The sequence below is a fragment of the Doryrhamphus excisus genome, chromosome 14 (assembly GCF_030265055.1).
Source record: "Doryrhamphus excisus isolate RoL2022-K1 chromosome 14, RoL_Dexc_1.0, whole genome shotgun sequence".
Lineage (NCBI taxonomy): Eukaryota > Metazoa > Chordata > Actinopteri > Syngnathiformes > Syngnathidae > Doryrhamphus > Doryrhamphus excisus.
The window spans coordinates 11,764,907-11,784,811 of NC_080479.1; the positions used below are offsets into that span (position 1 = coordinate 11,764,907).

General features: G+C 41.1%; 1 protein-coding gene across 5 annotated transcripts in view; it reads right to left on the reverse strand.

Moving 5' to 3' along the window:
- Positions 1 to 19,267, reverse strand: part of col16a1 (collagen, type XVI, alpha 1) — a 48,522-nt gene extending 29,255 nt beyond the window's left edge. For 3 of the 5 annotated variants that reach the window (XM_058047738.1, XM_058047735.1, XM_058047736.1), the window contains exons 1-7: positions 19,113 to 19,267; positions 14,910 to 15,019; positions 8,900 to 8,968; positions 8,695 to 8,812; positions 3,219 to 3,342; positions 2,276 to 2,557; positions 1,024 to 1,104 (exon numbers count right to left, since the gene is read on the reverse strand). In XM_058047738.1, the coding sequence (XP_057903721.1) occupies positions 1,024 to 1,104; positions 2,276 to 2,557; positions 3,219 to 3,342; positions 8,695 to 8,812; positions 8,900 to 8,968; positions 14,910 to 14,985 (750 nt within the window). In that variant the 5' untranslated portion in view covers positions 14,986 to 15,019; positions 19,113 to 19,267. Of the gene's footprint in view, positions 1 to 1,023; positions 1,105 to 1,259; positions 1,388 to 2,275; positions 2,558 to 3,218; positions 3,343 to 8,694; positions 8,813 to 8,899; positions 8,969 to 14,909; positions 15,020 to 18,687; positions 18,811 to 19,112 lie in introns of those variants that run through there. The other 2 variants (XM_058047737.1, XM_058047739.1) reach the window with 2 other exon arrangements.
- Between the last annotated feature and the right edge of the window lie 638 nt (positions 19,268 to 19,905).

Sequence of the window (19,905 nt, forward strand, 5' to 3'; positions counted from 1 at the left end):
CCAGGACTTCTAATACACATGTTAATTCTAATACCATAAATGCTCTAATTACTATTAAAAAGCAGAAATTTGGAATGCAGGAGGAATATTGGAAAATTCTTTGACCACATGGTGATTTATTAAGTATATAACGGTCTCTTGTTTATAAGAGCTAATTGGTTCCAGACCCGACCGTGCAAAGTGAATTCCGGTGAAGTAGGATACATTACTTAAAAATCTGAGTGATAGTACATTACATTGGTACTCCTATAGTAGACATAGTAACAGTAAATGAGTCACTGGATCTTTAAATGTGTTCCCTAGGGGAGCCGAGTGGCAGGCGGACAGCAAGTAACATCTGGAATAAATTATGGCCGCAACAGCATTGTGTGTTTTTATTAGGGATTTTTAATAGGAATTAACGTGCCTAACATTACAGACACCTAGTGACCAGTGCAAATAACTACGCATCACACAGCGACAGCATTGCTGTGTGTCAGCTGCTGTTGTCCTGCTGCTCATTTTCCTCACCTTTCCAGCTTGCTTGTTTGTGTAATACCTCCCTTCTGCATAGTGTCAACACATACAGCACGATATGTTTTGATGAATCAATTGTAGCTTTAACAGGAAAAAATACCAGAAAAAAAACAAAGGCGTGTTCAGTTTGCTCACTTCAAAGAGCCGACATCGTTGGGATGATTTAATGTATGAACTTTTGTTACTTGGTAAATAATTTCTGTGCAAAAAAAGCTTCAGAAACAGTAATCATAAGAAGTGAGAAGTTGCTCCAAGCTAATACTATAAGGCTTCAGTACATGCAATACTATGTCTGAACCAGCAAACTACAAAGGGTTACATCTTGGAGAATATGAAAGCATTTCCCTTGGCTGTTCTTGACCTTTCTTTTACTCCTCATTCGATTTTATCTTGTGCATATATGTGAAGTTTAATCAACATTCCGGATGAGCAGGTGAAGATAAAAGCGGTGACCATCATTTTCTTTTTGGGAACAAGTGCCATTAATCATTAAATGCAACGTCTCACCCGAGCTCCTGGTATCTCACAGCAGGCTTCCTGACTGGCGAGGGATGGATCGCAGTACAGCATCACCTGCTGAATGTCCATCTGAGAGAGAAAAAGAGCGAGGGGGGAGAGATAATCCAAGTGTAAATGAGGCGGTAAACATAGTTGAGAACCAATTAAGTGCTCGTTTATATAAAGTGTTAGGAAAGCACTTTGTTGTGAGGTTTGTTTTTGTGTGTGTGTGTATGTGTGAGTACCTCAATCCTGTGTTAACCAAACACCCTGCATGCTTTCTTGCTAATGAAGTTAATTGATCTTTAAACTAATATAAATGCCGGGATTACAGGATCTATTCAGCATTAATAGCCCTGGCTCACGGCAGGCCCATTCTCCCAGGTAGTCCGCTTGCTTTTTAATCATGACTGAACAAGATTGCCTCATTAAAAAAACTGCACCCAGGAGCAGACAATGTGGTCAAAAACACACACTGAAATACTAATATAAACGTGTGCACACAGAAAGAATATTTCTTGGGAATTAGGTATGAACATGCTATTCTGTCATTCTCACTTGATGATTAAATTGATTGCAACCAGTAGACCAGAAAATACTTCAAAATTCTTACACCAAAGCACAAAAGGTTTACCAAATGATTAAAAAAAACATTCAGGATGTGAATTAAGGTGCTTTGAAACTGAAAAACAACAAGACACGCTAATGCTAATAAACAACAACAATGGATGAGAGGCTATTGACCAAGGCAAGGACACCGATTTTACTACAGGAGACTGAGGGCAACAAGGAGGTGGGCCACTGCAGCAGAATGGAGCCTGTGGGGGGTAATATTGCAGCATACAGTGACATTGCAGTGCCTGACATCACTCATGTTGGATCAGACCAGAGACAAGATGCTATCGCTCTCTTCTCTTTGTTGTAGTACTTTTTTTTTTGAGTTCCTGAGGCAGAGCCACCTGCTGCTCATCTTGCATCAAGTCTTTATTAGCCTGGTGTTTGCTACCACTCAGATGCTGGCCTGTTTTCCGTTCTGCACCACTGCACGACCACAGTCTTGCTCCTTGACGAGCCATTTTGTACTTTGTATTATTGCCTTGCTTTGTACTTTTGTGTGGCTGTGATGGTTTTGTTGTACTTTTTGTTAATATTTTGCCCCCTGTCTGTCTGTCTGCTTTGGGGTCCAAACACACGGCTGTGCTACTCTTGTACCCCATAGTACCAAAGTTTCCTAATAGAAAAGCACAGTTGTTTCACATACCTGTACAGGCCCAGCATCAGAAGCTCGAATGGCTAGAAGAGTATGTCCATCAGTAGCCAATCTCCCACGAGGCTCCAGAGGTTTTGTCTCTGTGGAGCTACAGTCCACATGGAGGGAGGCAGATTGTCTTTGCACACTGAGGGCCACTTTGTGCCAGTGTAGATCCATCAGAGACGCCACGCCCTCATTGGTGAAAACACAGCTCCCCAGATCAGCTGCAGGGTCCTCCCCTCTGGCTCTCAATGTCAGGGTGCCATCTGGGCCATTCAGGTCTACAGACAGCTAGATTTAAGGTATAGATATCATCAGGAAGGGAGGTGTGAGGTCTTAAAAAAAGAGATAGTAATAAATCTACGAAATCTAACAAGACGCAGTGTCAACAAAGAGTAATGTGTACATGCAGCAACCACTTCAGAGTTGTTGAACACACACGCACAAAGAGGATTTAAAAAGGATGCCATAGAGTAATAATTACACACAAGAGCCGTAACCTAATAAATCACTCCTAATGAGGGGACCTGGCCTCTATTCATCATATATATTGAGTATTTAAATCTGGCTTCTAGTGATTATATGTACTCCAAGGAACCCCTGTGCTTCATCATGTAACACACATGCATGAATAACAATGAAGGGGGCTAGAAAGCAAAATGCAGAAAAAGGATGTTCAAAAGGATGGACATGAGGAAGAGGCTGTGAGGGAAGGTTCAGACAAAGAATTGAAAAGGTTCGGCAAATTTGATGACTATGCAAAGAACGCGTGGGATGAAATATTTGACAAAGGCTTTGGTACACGACATGAGGAGCAGCAGACAATTCATGTCCCTCAAGTGAGGGACAGATAGAAAGAAGACAAAATCGACAAGGCAAGGGAGGAGGAGTAAAGGAGCATGTCAGAGAATGACTACAAAATATCGTAAGAGGGGGAAAGAAAGTACTGCACCTGAGGGTATCCCTGCTCATCAGATATCTGAATTAGGTAGGTGGTGTCCCTCAGGGCCGCCTTTTTTAATGCCAAGGTAAATATCAGCGTGAACTCCTCAGGAAGGCCATCAGGAAACACCTCGCTACGACACAAGAAAGTTCATCAGACACAGGAATGTAGTTGCCGTTTCATAAAAGTACATTCCATACGGAATGTTTAAGGAACAAATAGAATCTCTTCAAGCACTTTGCAATGTTGTGAGATTGGAAGCATTTGGAAGATTGGAGCATTGGAGATTGGAAACTTATTTTAGCTGAGACATTTTTGACGCATTCTGCTTTAGTTTTAAAAAGTTTTACCAATGTTTTGATTGAATACCTAACTTAGAGCACACAGGGATGTATTTCTTGAAGCCAAGATCACCGTAGTAAGTGCAAGGTCTGCAACAGTTCATGAGGTCATAAACATCCTGTGGGTAAAAACTAAGAAATTAAAGACACCTCTGACGTCTACTTTCTGAGAAAATTATGCTTTTAGGGCAAAAACGCAGGACTCCAGCCTGAACTGGCAGGATTGCATTTCCCACAATTGAAATGTGTTACTATTCAAAAACGTCCATACACATACACAATATATGAAAAACAGGTCCAGACAGACAGCCACCCGGGAGAAGGGGATTTCTGGTTCAGGTTTTTCCTTGCCTCTGATGCCAAGTGCTTGCCTATATGGGGTTCATTTGTTTTTTTCTTGTATGAGGCGCTTGCTGAATTGGCAGGCCCAAGAACTTAGACAGTACAAGGCAATGATGTTGGGGTATTGTAGAACTGGATACATTATCAAATTCTTTAAGTATTACCAATTTTAGGTGAATGAGATGTCTATTTTGTGGAAATAATGCCTAATTTTGGAGGAAAAATATATATAAATATTACATTTGACTAAAATCCACATGTTTGAAAGGTTACAAATGCTGAATCACAAATGTGTAGGATTTGCCGTACTATTAAGTTGAGCATTTACAGAACACCTTTTATACACCTATCACCTTCGATTAAACTTTGGCAAAATTAAAGTGACTTTTGAATACAAATGCCATCTCTGATGTGCCTGAGGGTAAAATGATAAGGTCTGTGCCTGTGTGAGCTTTTTGATATGCAATGATTGTTTTGTTATTTCCGTTTATTTTCTCCCCCACATATTGGGGCACGAGCCAGCATTACAATGCAAAGCACACGGCAAGTAAGTAACCCTTTGGCACTAATTTTCATAGCAGATACAGCCCAGCAAGCTGGATCCCTCACTTTTGGTCAAGGGCATCTAAACACACAAATTCACAGAGACAATTATTCACTGCATGAAGGTGTATTGAAGGATGAAGGGTTCACAAACAAAGCCAGCAAAATGCATGTTCACTGAGATGGCACACACTATGAAATATTCTCTCTTCCTATATATTCCTCTGTGTGTTTCTAAGCACACATACACGTACAGTGGATGGCCCATGCTGCAAGCTGGTTCCCTACCCCTTGAAGTGGGGTGACAGTGATTTATGACAGAGGGAAGATCCAAGGGAAAACGTCCAGCTACAAGACGTCAAAACAAAGTGAGGATAGGAAGAAGTAAAGGTGAGAGAGAGGGAGAGAGAGAATGCAAACAAAGTAGAGGCCAAGGAGATTTTTTTTCAAAACTTTCCAACTCTGCCGGTGGATTAATATTCTCCACAATATATCACTAGACCTTTTGAGGATGTTTGTGATATGACAGGACAAGTTGATTTGTTCTGTTCTGTCGATTTACAATGTGGGCTGCGGGGCACAAAAGCACTCAGAAGTTATTGACTTTTTAAGTTGAAGGTACCTGTCTTGCCCTCTTTGCATTCAGGACACGAGGAGAAAAAATATAAGGCCTGTGTGTATACGCAAACAAAAACATACTATATGGACATAAATCAGTAAGATTCAGATCTCAAATCCATTTTTGTTGGAGGAGGTTAATGTCAGAAGAAAATAACAAAACCTCTAGGTGGATAATAAAAGCTGGGGTTTATATCACAAGGTGTTGGTACTATTATAGCAAGCGGAATTCATCGGAACGTGAATATTTTCATTAAAGGGGAACTGCACTTTTTTAAAAATATTGCTATTATTCACAATCCTTATGTAAAACATGAACACATATTTCTGGCCCTTTTCTGTGCATTATAACACAAGAAAAGCAAGTACAATACATACAAACATGAACATCCGTATGAAATATATGGGTATTTTGACAGTGTTAGAGCCCTCTAGACATGAAATAACAGCCCTATAGTCACCCTTACACTCATACGTATTAACCAATATAGTAGATATAATCAGAGAAAATAAGCCAAGACAAGACTTGTGCTTGTGTGTGACAATACATGTGTTACGTACAGATGTCAGGAAATGACGTACATGATTCAGAGTTTAGCTTGGCATGGATTATGGCCACAACACTAGCCTGTGTTGTTAGTATGATTGTCCCTCAAACCACTTTTTATTAATTTTTTTTTTTTTTTATTTTATCAGCGTAGAATACTCCATATCACAATATGAATGACTCTTCTTAATGGCTTACATTTGTATTTTCGGATATTTGTTCTTGAAAATGCTAAACTGCGACAAAAAAAATGCATATTTTTGTACTATAGCATGAGTTACTAATTAGTTATTTTTGAAAAAACAAGTAAAGTCAGAAGAGTCGAACTGTAACTTCTCAAGAATATCCAAAACAAATCAAACCATGACCATCACCTTAGTTGCCAGGATATTTTGTAGTAATTTCATTGCAAACATGAATCAGCAAATTCTATTTTGTAGTTAATAAGAGCCAATCTGGAAACTGGAAAGAAAATAAAGCTCTTAATTAATAATTCAATCCAATTTTGGTGGTGCTAATCCTGTCCGGGGGAAGGTTCATCTGAAGGTGGCTGATGTTTCAACCTCTCCAAATACAAAATATTATATAATAAATATAGAAATAATTTCTTCTTTACTTGCTTTTAATCCACACCCACATCTTGCTCTGTTATATTCACAGTGACCTTAAAAATGATCACACAATTCAGCTATTCAGAACTTTTTATTTAATGAAACATGTATCTGACAAGTTACTCCTACTGACTTTTAATCCTGCAATCAGCCTCACTAAACATGTTTAATACATAAACAAATGAAATCATCATGCAGGGCAGTTGATCTCGCCTTAGACCCAGAGGATGATTGGCCTCAAGGCTTTTCTCTGTGCTGAATTGTATATCACAGCCCTAAAACATGTGAAATTCTTTGATTGCTATCTGGACCGCAAGCCGTAATATCAGAGAATTGCTTTTCCCCCTTACATCAAAGAAACTGGCCTCAAGCAACGAAACACTGCTTTGCTGAGTGGTGCCCATTTCACTGGCAGCGGAGAACTGAGACGGCACGAGAAACAAGTGTCTTCATGTGGCTGTCACTCATTTGTGTGAGTGGATTAGCCTTGAATACAAAGCCAAACCATTGGTTTCCAATTGTACATTTCAGCCTTCACTCAACCACACTGCTGATGAATTAAAACACAGTTTGAGGGGCCCCACGCTATCAGCACCCAGATACAGATGTAACATAGAACACCCCTTAGGCTTCATCTCTTCACTTATTGCCTGGATTGGAACCTTTAACACTCTCGTTAACTCATTGTAACATTTTCATACTTTGATCATCATCTGCTCTCCGCCTCCACTCTTGTTTTATGAAGGCCAGAGACATTTTCCCACAGTGCGTGGGCAAGGGTGAACCAGAGAAGCAAATAAATAAATGAAGGGAAAAGTAATATAAATGAAGGTTTGCTTGTTTGGTGCTTATTAAAGTCTTGAGAGGGAAAATTTGCCATAAAAATATCTTGCACAATCAACTGCATTTTATCAAATATCGTCTATGATGGCATTAAGACAAATAGAATTAAATGGATTTTCATTTTCAAGCTTTTTTTGAAAAATAATTGACTCATAATAAAGAAATAATTTGTGGAGAAGAAAATGTGTTTTTTTTAACGCACAAAAAACATATCCAAACCGTAGCTCAAATACCAAGGTAGGGACCGTCCGTGGGTTACCTGTACCGTTGCACCATTGTTAAAGCTCAGTGTTGACAATGTGAAATTGTACAGTCACCCAGGTAGCATTCTTTAAGGGCAAAAATAACAGAAAAGGGTTTCCTTGTCATACAATAAATTCTTCCATGTGCCCATAACAAACAATATGTGAGACACTCAAAAGAAGAAAGTGCCTCATTGGACAAAAGGAATGTTTTGCAGACAGCTTTATTAGGCCGTAGGGTAAGCAGAGCTAGCGGCACTGGACAGACTGATAAACTACTCAGTACAGACCCAATTGTCATGTTGTGAAGAGTGCTTTATCGCTGACCTGGAAGAGGCAGAGCTGTCTGAGGTGCAGTTATAATTCAGCTGTCAAGGAAGTACATAACTCCTATTTTTGACATTTCAAACCCATGGTGCAATGTAAACACAATGGTAAGTGTAGATAATGGGCATTTTTTCATCCCTTCAACCATTCTCTTCTTCCGCTTATAATGTTTCAGGCTATATGGAGGTGGAGCCTATCCCAGCTGGCACAACATTTGACACAAAAGCGAGTACCCCTCCGTCACCTTCAGCTTTCTCAGCTAGGTTGTTATCATCTTGGAGGAATGTTCAAGCACAGTATCAGGTTGGGAATCATGTTACCCCCAATGAATAGAAGCACTCATGCAACACCAAACAATGATGCTCCCACTTGAGGTGCCATCTATTTAGCCAATTATGGCTGTGGGTTGACACATTTTCAGTGGATTGTAAATCTATACTACTATAAATAACTATAACTTTAAATGTATATGTACATTTACTTTCTATGATATTGTCCCTTTGGGAGATATACTGTAACAAAAGGTTTTTCTGAAATGTGCACTACAGGCTGAAAGGTAGACTGCAACCGAGATTGCTCTGCTTTCCAATTTGAACTTTATATAGTGCTAAACGTTTTGTACCATTTCTTACGACCCATGAGAAAGCAAGCTCTGAAATTATTTCTTTTACAACGTTTTAAATAGCAGGCATAGCTCATTTCCACCGCATGTTCTTATGCAGAGGAGTCAGATATGAAAGTACTCCAAAAGGGCTGTTATGTTCAATTTTACAAGCCAGTGTCAGTAGCGAGGGAGTGGAAGCGGACTGGACTCGACCTGTGGGGGGATGATTTTTCCAAGTGTCTACATTGGACAGTACCACGATGTGTTGAGTGAAGGCTCAGAGGCTTCTTAGCTGGAGGATCAGCATTGTCTTTGTTCAGAGATGGTGTGAAAAGACCGTAACACAGAACAACTAAAAATCATATTCAATGACACAATCGCTTACTCCCACGATTGTGAACCGTAGATTTTTGTGTGTGTCTCCTTGGGTGAGTGCTGAAGACATAAGGAGATGTACCGGTACTCACTCAGTTGGGCGTAGGAGGGGGGTCTTGCCCAAGCGGAGGATGATGGGTCCGCGAGGGTTACGGATCTTCTTGACATCTGGATTCTTGAGTAGGGAGAACCGTCTCATCACATTAAAACCTGCAGATGACATTGGCCTGCATCAACTTCCTTATGAATAAAACTCAATAAAACAGAAAACACAGGGCTTGCATAGCCGAGCCTCACCCGTGATGTTGTCCCCGGATGAAAGAGGAAACTTCCATTCATCCACTTGTAAGGATGGGCACTGTACATCTGGGCAGACAAAGAATGGGTTGAAGGTCACAATAAGGAAGACATCTCCCATTGAAATGAAACGTTCTTGAGCTGCCTCGTAACACTTATACTTCTGGAGAAGATAGACACAGTTGTTGAGTGCATGTGAGATGTACAAAAATATTGATGTGCAGGAAAGGGTTGCGAGGGGTGAGGGGAGTCCAGAAGAGAGTAAAACACTCTAAGTGAGATGAAATGAGGTCAAAGCCGTGCTGGGAAAAACACAGCTTGGTCTGACAGGTTGTCTCACACCGGGCTTGATGGACAAGTTCTCACCTTGTCAAAGGGGGGTTACATTGGGAAACTGGTGCCTGTCAGTTGAGCCTGACAGACTAAAAGAGGGTGAGGGAGGTCAACGTGAGATGTGTGGAAAAACTGGGCTATTACAGGTAGACATGGACCCTGCGAATCACTATGATCTGCAGTTAATTGATCTCTTTGGGGCCAGGTACCATGGGTCTGTTCAAGACAGCTAGAGAACCCAACATTTTTTCTGTTTTGCCGTTTTTTTTTTAACAATCTGCTAATGGTGAAGAGCCCGATATCAATAAAATACAATAAAGAGGAGTTCGGGTGGAAATTTTGTTGATTTAAAGCTGCTAACAGACTGCTGCTCTTTGCAATTTGAAAAGTCAAAGCCTATCTCTCTTTATTCCAAATGTGGTTTTCTTTAGGATGCTAAATCAGGCATTGAGAGTAATTTAGACTTTGAATGCCAAAGCAAGTGCAGGGAACATTCGGTTGCTTTGTAGTATGCCACCAGTACTTGTACACATTTTTAGAACTACAGAGGACCCTTGGTTAGCGTCCACCCCAACTAGTGTGTTTTTTGGTTCAGGTTGAATTCATTCATTCATTAATTTTCTACCGCTTATCCTCACAAGGGTCGTGGGGGGTGCTGGAGCCTATCCCAGCTGTCAAGAGGCGGGGTACACCCTGGACTGGCCGACAGCCTATTACAGGGCACATATAGACAAACAACCATTCACACTCACATTCATACCTATGGACAATTTGTGTTGCCAATAATTTATTCATTCATTCATTCATTCATTTTCTACCGTTTTTTCCTCATGAGGGTCGCGGGGGTGCTGGAGCCTATCCCAGCTGTCCTTTTTGGGCAAGAGGCGGGGTACACCCTGGACCGGTGGCCAGCCAATCACAGGGCACATATAGACAAACAACCATTCACACTCACATTCATACCTATGGACAATTTGGAGTCGCCAATTAACCTAGCATGTTTTTGGAATGTGGGAGGAAACCGGAGTACCCGGAGAAAACCCACGCATGCACGGGGAGAACATGCAAACTCCACACAGAGATGGCCAAGGGTGGGATTGAACTTGGGTCTCCAAGCTGTGAGGTCTGCGCGCTAACCACTCGACCACCATGCAGCCCGGTTCAGGTTGAATTTACAGCAAAAATTTGACTTGGAAAAAGTTTGATTACGTACAATATGGCGCACGTCTTGTCGTGTTAATATAATGCGTGTGTCCAATTGTGTTCTTAATGTATTTTGATCACAATACGTCTGTTAGCATCCTTAGCTCCATACCTAATTTAGTCTTAGAGACATACAAAATTTGTTAATACGTCTGTGATGATTAGCTGTTCACTCTGAAAACCTTCTTTGAAGACGTGACTGTTCCCAAAGACACAATGTGGTCAAACGCCTTCCTCTTCAACACCAACTTCCTGTTTTGGCACGTGTTATTTCTTGAATTAAATCACGTTTGTCACCTTCTTTAGCAAAATTCTGGCACATTAACCCCACCCCAATCCTCTATTTTTAATTATTGAGGTGAGAAATGTCACTTTTACCTAAATTGATGACATTAAGAACAAGCTTACCGGGGTGTACGTTTATTAGAATATTTGTTTACCATCTACAACAGCATGTAGCTTCGCACACAACATTGTGGAGTGACCAACTGTCAGTCTCCTCAAACACAAATCACCATAAAAGGCATCAAATTCATCGAACGTAAGATTATCTATGGGGGTTAAACGGGCTGAGCAATTGAGCAGTAATGTATGATCAACAGTGTAATTATAGCTATTGCCCTTTTTTGAGATGGAAAAAGGAACCTCTATATGTGGCAGGTGTTTGTTTCAAGTGGATGGCGCAGGAAGCGACTAATTGGGGCAAGGCATCTATTAGAGGGACAGTGGCTATTTGCGGAAATAAGGTAATTAAGATTGATTTTAGTTTGCAGACACATTCATCTTGAAACGCTGCAGCATCTGCTCATCTCCTTTCCAAGGCACGAGATAGTGATGCACAGAGGGGTACATCTTAGCCTGTCTGCATGCTCGGCGAGCCGTTGTGTTGTTGCTGTCTACACGCACAAATCAAGGTGTGTCACATAAGGATGCATTGGGAAACAGGGAGAAACGTAAACAGCAAAAGAAAAAGAGAGAATCAAAACACTGTATTTTTAACTTGGTCTACCCCCTTTTGCAAAGTCAGCGCCGACTGACATCTCCGCAGCCTCTCAAAGACTGCCTGTCAACCAGACACACACACACATATATATAAACACAGAGCCTGTATCTTCATTCAGTGTCTCCCAACTCTGGCATTTTGATGTCGAGAAATCTAAAGTTCTTCACTACTTATTCTCTCTTTAGTCTTTTGTCTTTCAGCACCACAGTCGAGATGAAAGCCTTGTCGGGCATAAAACGATCCTGACTAGAGGCGAGCAAGGGAGACGGAACCATGAAAAGTTGAACAACAGCTGAAGACACTACGGGATGGAGGGAAGATGAATGAAAAAAACAGTAGATAAACAAAAATAAATGGACAGTGGAATGTTGAACACAGAGGAGAATTTAAACCTCATTTATAGTCAAGCCACGATCAAAGGACAAAAAATTGCCTGTTGACAAGCCTATTAGTGAAAGTTAGGAAGAGCACTCTCAGATCCTACTAGCAGGGACATGCATACATCCTTGAAGAGATGGGATAGACTTGGCAGGCTTCTCCTCCTTTTTAAAAAGTCATGTTTACCAAACCAGGTAATGATACAGTGCCGCAATCATGCAACACATAGCTGCAAAAGACATTTTAGGTCTTCACAGGGGTGAGGGAACATGAACAGGAAGGTTGTACAGAAAAGGTGGACGTGGTATTTAACAAGAACTTTATCAGCTAACGTTCACAGTTGCTGAAACCCACTGCGTTCTCTTTGAGCTCCCCTTGGATAACACACTTGCTAAGTGTGTGTTCATTAGGGAGATGAGGTCAGACTCCCTGTGTGTGTGTGTGTGTGTGTGTGTGTGTGTGTGTGTGTGTGTGTGCGCACGCGTGCGTGTGTGTGTGTTTTTTTAACAAGAGAAGCTTCTGAATTATTGAATGTGCTTTACAGTGTGGCATTCACAGATAATTGGACTGGGCTGCTGATCAGCAAAAAGTAGGCTCTCTTGCAGCCTTTCCAGTACCTCAGGCCATTAAAGTCATGTTTGATGTGTGATGCCATTGATTTAATACAATGACTCAAAATTGTCCACATTAGGTTGAAATGAAGGGGGAAATGACATACTGTACTAAGCAGGCAATGGGATGGGGGAATATAAGAACATAGTCAGGGGAATTGTGCTTCCCTGCAAAGGAGATACACAAGAGTGCACATTCCTGGTTGTTTCAGATGATAAAACTGCAGTACAGTGGAATGGAAATACCATCCCCTTTTGGGCCCCTGCCTTAATTTCAATACGCTTGTAAGAAAACAAACACTAACCTGCAGAACAACATAAACATAAACAAAAATGTGAGTGGTTATTATCATTTTTTTGGAAATAAATTGTATTTCTGTGTGTACAAGTTGGGGAATAGAGGTTTGAGGTTTGATTAGTAAGAAAATAAGCAAGTGAAAAGTCGATGTGATTATTATGCAATTTGTCATAATAAACTCTCCATAACCAAACCAACCAAAAGATGCAACACTACCAAATAGAACGTCTTTGTCAACATACACTCTTGACACAAAAATGCATCAAACAGGTGAGATCAGCAAAACAAAAAGAGGGTTGGTAAGTTCATGGAGGAATCAATCCACAATTAGGAGGTCAGGAATTGCTCTAAGGAACTACTGTATTGTCTCATTCTGCAATTGAGTCATGACTAAAATATAAAAAGGTTTACCACAAACTGCTATGCACAGTTGCAATGGAATTTCTTTTTAAAAGAATATTCTTTTATATATAATATAAAAAAATATATGGACAGCTAAAACTGTGATTACCTTGCACTAAATTGAGGAATGAGAACAATATAAAGGAGATCAGCCAAAGGACGATCCACACCCAGAGTGTCTGTATTTTCAGTTCGCCTTAGCTACTGCATGAATAGAACTTATTAATGATGCCCATGCTGATAGAAGTACAATCATGGGTAGTGAACGTGTCCAAAGCTGTCCTATCTGCTTACATTCAACCAAATGTTGCAAAACTGATAGCCAATAAGCTTCACAGTGGAGGTGGATAACGATCCGAAACATGCCTCTAAAGCAAACCGCAAACTTCTCATGCACGGAAATTAAACATTCTTCAAATATCCTGAATCCAAATGAGCACTTTCTCACTTTCCACAAAGCAGGAAGTCACAGTGTGCAGCCATTGAAGGTAGTGATAGAAAAGGCCTGAAAAAGCACTTCATGGGTGTAAATGATTTTGTGGAAGCCATGAGCTGTAGACTTTTTAATTGTGTGTGTAGTTGTGCGAATTCAATGGTTGTCACACTTGGCAACAGACAAGTCAATGCATTGTAGCTTAAGCACTGACAAAGGATTTCTACACGAATCTATACCCAAATATAAAACTTGAGACTGTGGCGGAACAAAAACATATCACCTTACCAAAGCAATTTGATATGCCCGAAAGGCCCGGTCTCTAAGGCCGATGCGCTGCAGTTCTGCAGCACGATTCCTCAACACTAGTTTTAATTAAACTTGCTCCCCAGATGTAATGTCAGCAAATTACCAGTAAGCAGAGATTTGGATGAGTCAGTCAGAACAGTCGGGTCTATGTTTGTGTGCAGCAAAATATCACATCTGCACATGAGAAAGTACTTTCTCTCAAACCGCTCAGGAAGACTCGTCGAGGGAGCTTGCAAGCTGGCACAGTCTCGTCTGACTAGACAATGATGAGGGTCTCCCAAGGGGGCGGGGAGGTTCTTCAAAGAGCTACAAGAGACTGACATGCCACCCAGGTGATATGGCAGGGTAGGCCCCTGAAAGCACCACGAGGGAACATGACAGTTGTGAGTTAAATAAATATAGCTTGGAAAAACAAGAGATTTGCGTCAGCTCGTTGCTGCAAAGACAAACCTAGAGACACACTTAACACACATGCACAAGGCTTTTGTTCAAATCAATACACAGTGGGAATAATCGACAACTCATGAGGAGAAAGGCATACCGCATACTTGAGCCACAGACCAACCACCTTGCCACAAACAGCCAACAGTTGCAACATCGGTAAGCCATAATTATGCTCCATATAATGTGGAGCTTTGAGCCACATCAGCTCAGGCATTATTTAGTGGGACTGGTTGGTCAAGAAATATGTGCTTGAAAACACAAGTTTTTTTAATGATGCTAGCAGTGATGTCTACAGTTGGAAAATATATTTTGCAGCTTATTCATGAGAACTTTGGTTAGCATACGCCTCAATTATCGTGTTTTTCAGTTAAGGTAAAAATTGTGTACATTTCTGCTTGGCGTACAGTATGGAATGTTATTAATACACATGAGTGTCACCGTGTTGTTAATGTATTTTTATCACAAAACATTTGTGTTGACTTATTTGATGTCCTTTACTTCTTATGATAAAAATGTCCTTGGTTACAGTACACATCGGAACAGATTATAATAAATAATTATTTTAAATATTTGCTAGAAAACAATATAGCTCTCACCTTTTTGTGAAGCCAGGGTGTCACATGATCTAAGGCTGAGGGCCAGCAGTGTCAGGCAGGAACAGAGAAGCCACATGGTTTCACACGCCTCGCCTCACCTCAGCCACCACCTGATGGATGAACGGACACAAAACGTCAGCCTCCTGCCGGTAATCCTGCACACCCCTCTGACTGTTGACAGCTGTAAAATGATGCTCCATTCTGTCAGTCTGCAATGGATGTTGATGTGTATGTATGAGCAACCACAGTCGATATGTTAATGATGTATATGACGCAGGCTTTGTTCGAGGCATATGAATTAGCCACAATGTCGCTCATTAAGGAGTGCATGTCGATGAGGCCTGATCATAGTCATTAAGCCATCCATGTGTTCTGCTTTCACTGGGCTGCAGCAACACAATGACACATGCATACTAATGCGATGTGACATGTTCACGCACCGAGTGAGTGATGTTGGAGAACTATAAAGTGAAAAGCTGTGAAAAATAAGCAATGTGTGCTAGAGTAGGTCCGGTCCAAATTACACATCTGGATTTGTCATGGTAATATTGCACCAGATGCTTTCATGTGATCCAACGAGAAAGCCCAGATGCCACTTTTACAAAAGCATATACACTCAATCTCCAAGGTCCCTTTATATTTTTCCTCATAGACAAACATGAGCTTGCACGCACAACCCACTGTGACTCACATGAACACATCACCGACTAAGCCAGGCTCACCCTCAGCATGTGTGAAAGCAGTCATAACTCTGAAGTGTTAACAGGTACAGTGGAACCCTCAAGGCAGGCAATGGAGCAGACTGTGTCCCCCATCCACACACCTGTCCCTGTCCTGTCTGCCAAATTTAATGACCTCCACCTTTGTTGTCCACAAGGGTTACACAGTGTGCCACTTCTGCCGGGTGGATACTAGTATTTAGCCTGAACAGGTTGCCTGCTACATGCTGCCAACAATACACTGCATCACAATAGTGATGGTTATTAATACATTCAACTCTTGTTTATCGCGGGTACTTGGTTCCAGACCTCACATTCCTTATTTATAAATGAAATATTTTGTAGCCACAGCGTAAAATAAAACCTGTTTACGACATTCGGGCCCTCTGGACATGAAATAACATCTCCATAGTCATCTTTACATTCATATTACCCAATAGAGTAGACATAAGAAATGGAAATATTAGACATAAATAAAACATGGCATAGACTCACATGTAAGCATCGAGTAGAATTTCTAGTTTTTTTCTGGACAGCGTACTTCCTAATGTGGCTACCGTCTCATCAATCGCGGCTGAATGACATCACATCAGGACATCTGTAAATTAGTCTGCTTTTGATTTGAAATAAAGTGGCCAGGGACAATTGTATTTTCTAATATTTTGGTCAGTACGGTACTTTGTTTTATTACAGTTAGATTTTGTGCATTGGATTAAGAGGCTCAATTTGGAGCCTCAAGTTCTGTTGTCTTTTCAAGGTACTTAAATACCCTACGAAATGAATTAGTGAGCTACACTTAACAGCGCTAAATGATTAATGGTTAATTGCTTGCTATTTTTCCCAATTAGCAACATTTATTCAAAGGATCATGAGTGTGTTTTAAAATAGGCACCGTCTGAATCATCTGTTCTGTTTTTTAAAACTTTGTTGTCTTGTTCTCTTACATACTAAAAATGCCAGCTTCCAGCTTTAAAGCCTAATGAAATGTTTGATTGCATTGCATCCTGAGCCCCAATTCATCCTTGTGCAAAACGTTTTTATGTTAAGCAACTGCAAGCGAAACGTCATGAAACTATATTTTCCCCCTCCAGCTGGATGGGCAGAAGGTTAATCAAAGCCTCAGATGGCTGTGTTTGAACACTCTAAACCTGCAGCCATTATAGGAGGCCTGATGCCACATAATCATAATAATAAGCAAGTTCACGTGATACATAATGCATGATGTTCCACAGGACTGAGAATGATGCATACTTCATTGCTATAATTTTCTGGCCATAATCCAAAACAATTTTTGCCGGCTTCCTGATATGTGTTGCAAATGATGCCTCTTTTTCCGTCGACTGCCACGAGCCACTAGTTTCAGGGCAACAAAGCTGGCTGGAGCAGATAAAGCAGGATGAGGCTGGGCCACTGGACGCAGCGGCCACGCTGGCCCTGAGCATATTAAGAAGAACACTGAATGTTTAGGCCACTGCAAGTGAAGCCAATACAAACACCAGTTTTTAGGCAAATGGCTAAAGAGGAACTTAGCGGAGTAAACTTGGAGAGCGATAACCAAGGATAAACTTGATACCTGAAACCTCCATTCTCCATTCACAGCAACCAATTCACCACTAGAATTCCCAGAGAGCTGCTAAAGTAACAGGATGCTATACATTAGTGTGTGAAGTCTGAATACGACCAGCAATTTGGACAGTAATGGTTGTGTGTTGAGTCATGAGTCATTGTCGAAGGCTAATCTGTGTACTTAATTTTGGGTTGTGAATATGTGTCAGTCACATGAAAGGTGATGTTTTGCAGCTGTTGTTCAGTAATGATAAGCGACTTCCTGATTACCCTGTAGGGTTGTGACCCCGCATGACCCCTTGAGGGCATGGAGTGCACTAAAAGTTCAACACAGAGCACCACCATGTACGTACATGCACATGCACACTTTCAAAAATATAGTAACAGATGGAAACTCGCAGAGCTGAAGCCAGTAATGTGCACAGGTATGGACATGCACTAAAGTACACAGATACAGCCAGTGCATTTAAAACTAGTGAGGAGCATCCCATGGGCAAGATTGTTGCAAGGCGGATTTTCCATTGGAATAAGTCTGGGCCCTTTTAGGATGTATCACAGTTCTTTGCATCTTCCCACATAAAAGACTGACTTTATTGGCTGTTTCCTGAGAAGCACTGCCAGAAACTGCGAGGCTTAATGCTTACTGGCCTGGACTTGACACACCTCAACTTGAAAGTTTCCTGTGCTACCTCGAAGTTATTATAGATCCTCCATATATGCAATAATTGGGAGCAATAGAAACTAGCTGAGGCAATATCCCAAAGTGTGTGACGCTCAGGAGAAGCTGAGGCAAGTTTTCACGAGTATTACGTTCTGTTAAGTGTCCAAGAGCTTGACTATTCAGTAATGAGAAACAGGCCAGCACAGTTGCAGAGGAAGAAGAAAGGGGGAAAAAAAGCAGGACAGTTAATCGCAGGGAGTCAAGTCAAGACTGTCTCAAGTTACCAAAAACGTTCACTATGTCCGCTTACAGTATGAAAGTACTCTGATGACATAAGCAGGTTGGCCCGGAGCCCAAAATGTGCATTGTTTGGTCAACTTCAACAAGTATATCTAGACTTGAAGCTGATTCCTGATGATATTATTCACTGTTGACCCAGAAAAACAAAAAGTCAAAGGGGTAATAGACTTTTGCTCCAAGCCCCAAACAGAGGTTACTCAAGCGGTTACTGCTTGGCCCACAGCACGTTGAGGGCAAAATGTGAAGTTAAATTAATAGCTAGAAATGTGTCATGTTCACAGGGCTGCCTAACCTTGTGTCAACAGTCCTCAGAGAGCCATACGCATCTGTTACTATTTTCTGGTATTCTGGGATGTACCAGGAAGAGGGGGTTGCACGGGCATTACTGATGCAAAAGCCAGAAAACATGGAAAGGCTGACTAATAAAGAAAACAGATGTGACTGTGGTATCCTTTTTTTTCCCTACAAGCCTGACATTCACTCTCTGTTCATTGCAGTCATTCACACAGACAATGCTTCAATACGATACTACCTTGGCATGGATGCAAGCCTTAGTCAGCAGCATGCATCTTGGCTACATCAAATATGGCTTAGATAATAGAGCTGGGGAAAAGCTGCCACCATCATCACTTTAGCCAGCAGTTCTACTACTGTCAGAACTGAATGAGCTTAGTTCTGTCCATTGAGGTACAATCTACATCCATGGACTACCACGGAGCAAGTTAATGGACTTCAAGGTAATTATGTCAACTTTATTTGATATGGAACAAGTCATTGTACATTGAAATGTACTTTTTCCCCCCTGAAAGTTCAGTTCTGCTGTTCAAAAAATACTTGCTAAGGTGAAAGCTTGCATCGTGTGGAGGCATTTAAGTCAAATCCTAATACATTACTATTTAATTACCCTATACTTTTTTTTCCAGTTGCGATGCATGTTACAACTTGAGAAAGACATACCTTCAACTTTTGATTAAGTCCACAAACTTTAATCACATGAATCCTTCAACAATGTGCATGTATAAATCTGACGGAAGTCCAAAGTAATCCAGTGTGTGTTTGCTCCTTTCTGTCTTGAGGCTTCTTCCACGGAGAAAAAGGAAGAAGTCACAACGAGAGTGGGTGTCCAACTTTTCCCCTCCCCTTTCTCCTGTTAATTCCCAAGTCTCTCCCTCTCTTTTTTTCTATCTGCTGACTTTTCTTCTGCTGTTCTTTTCCCCCGTGTGATTTTTTCCCCCCTTTTTCTGACTTTTCTGGAGGGAGATCCGTTCATGACGTCACTGTGTCTACTGCACAGAGCCTTGGGCGCATGTCTCTAATCTCTCAAGCATCCTTCCTCCAGGCCTGTGCCTTCTCCTTAGCCTTTCCTTTCCCTGCTCCTTACCTCTCACTGTTTGATTCATAGCTGACTGCAGGCTAAAGCAGACATGTTCCTGTTCTGGCTTGGGTTCAAGCACACTATATAGATGATTATGACCATCCAGCTGCTGCATTATTAAGAAGAATTCATTCTATTATAATTTATATATGTAGCATACTCTCGTTGGATTGATGGCCCCTGTGTCTGTATTGTTTATTGTCGGGTTTTATTGAAGCAATCCATAGAGCCCCCAGTTGCAGCCCATGACCACGTAGAGACCTTTAATAGCCATGTCAATTGCGTTTGCTAAATTGTTCAATGGGCAAATACCACTATGGCATTTATCTTTGTGTTCCTGTATAGCAACCGAGCAGTACTCATATCATACTTATT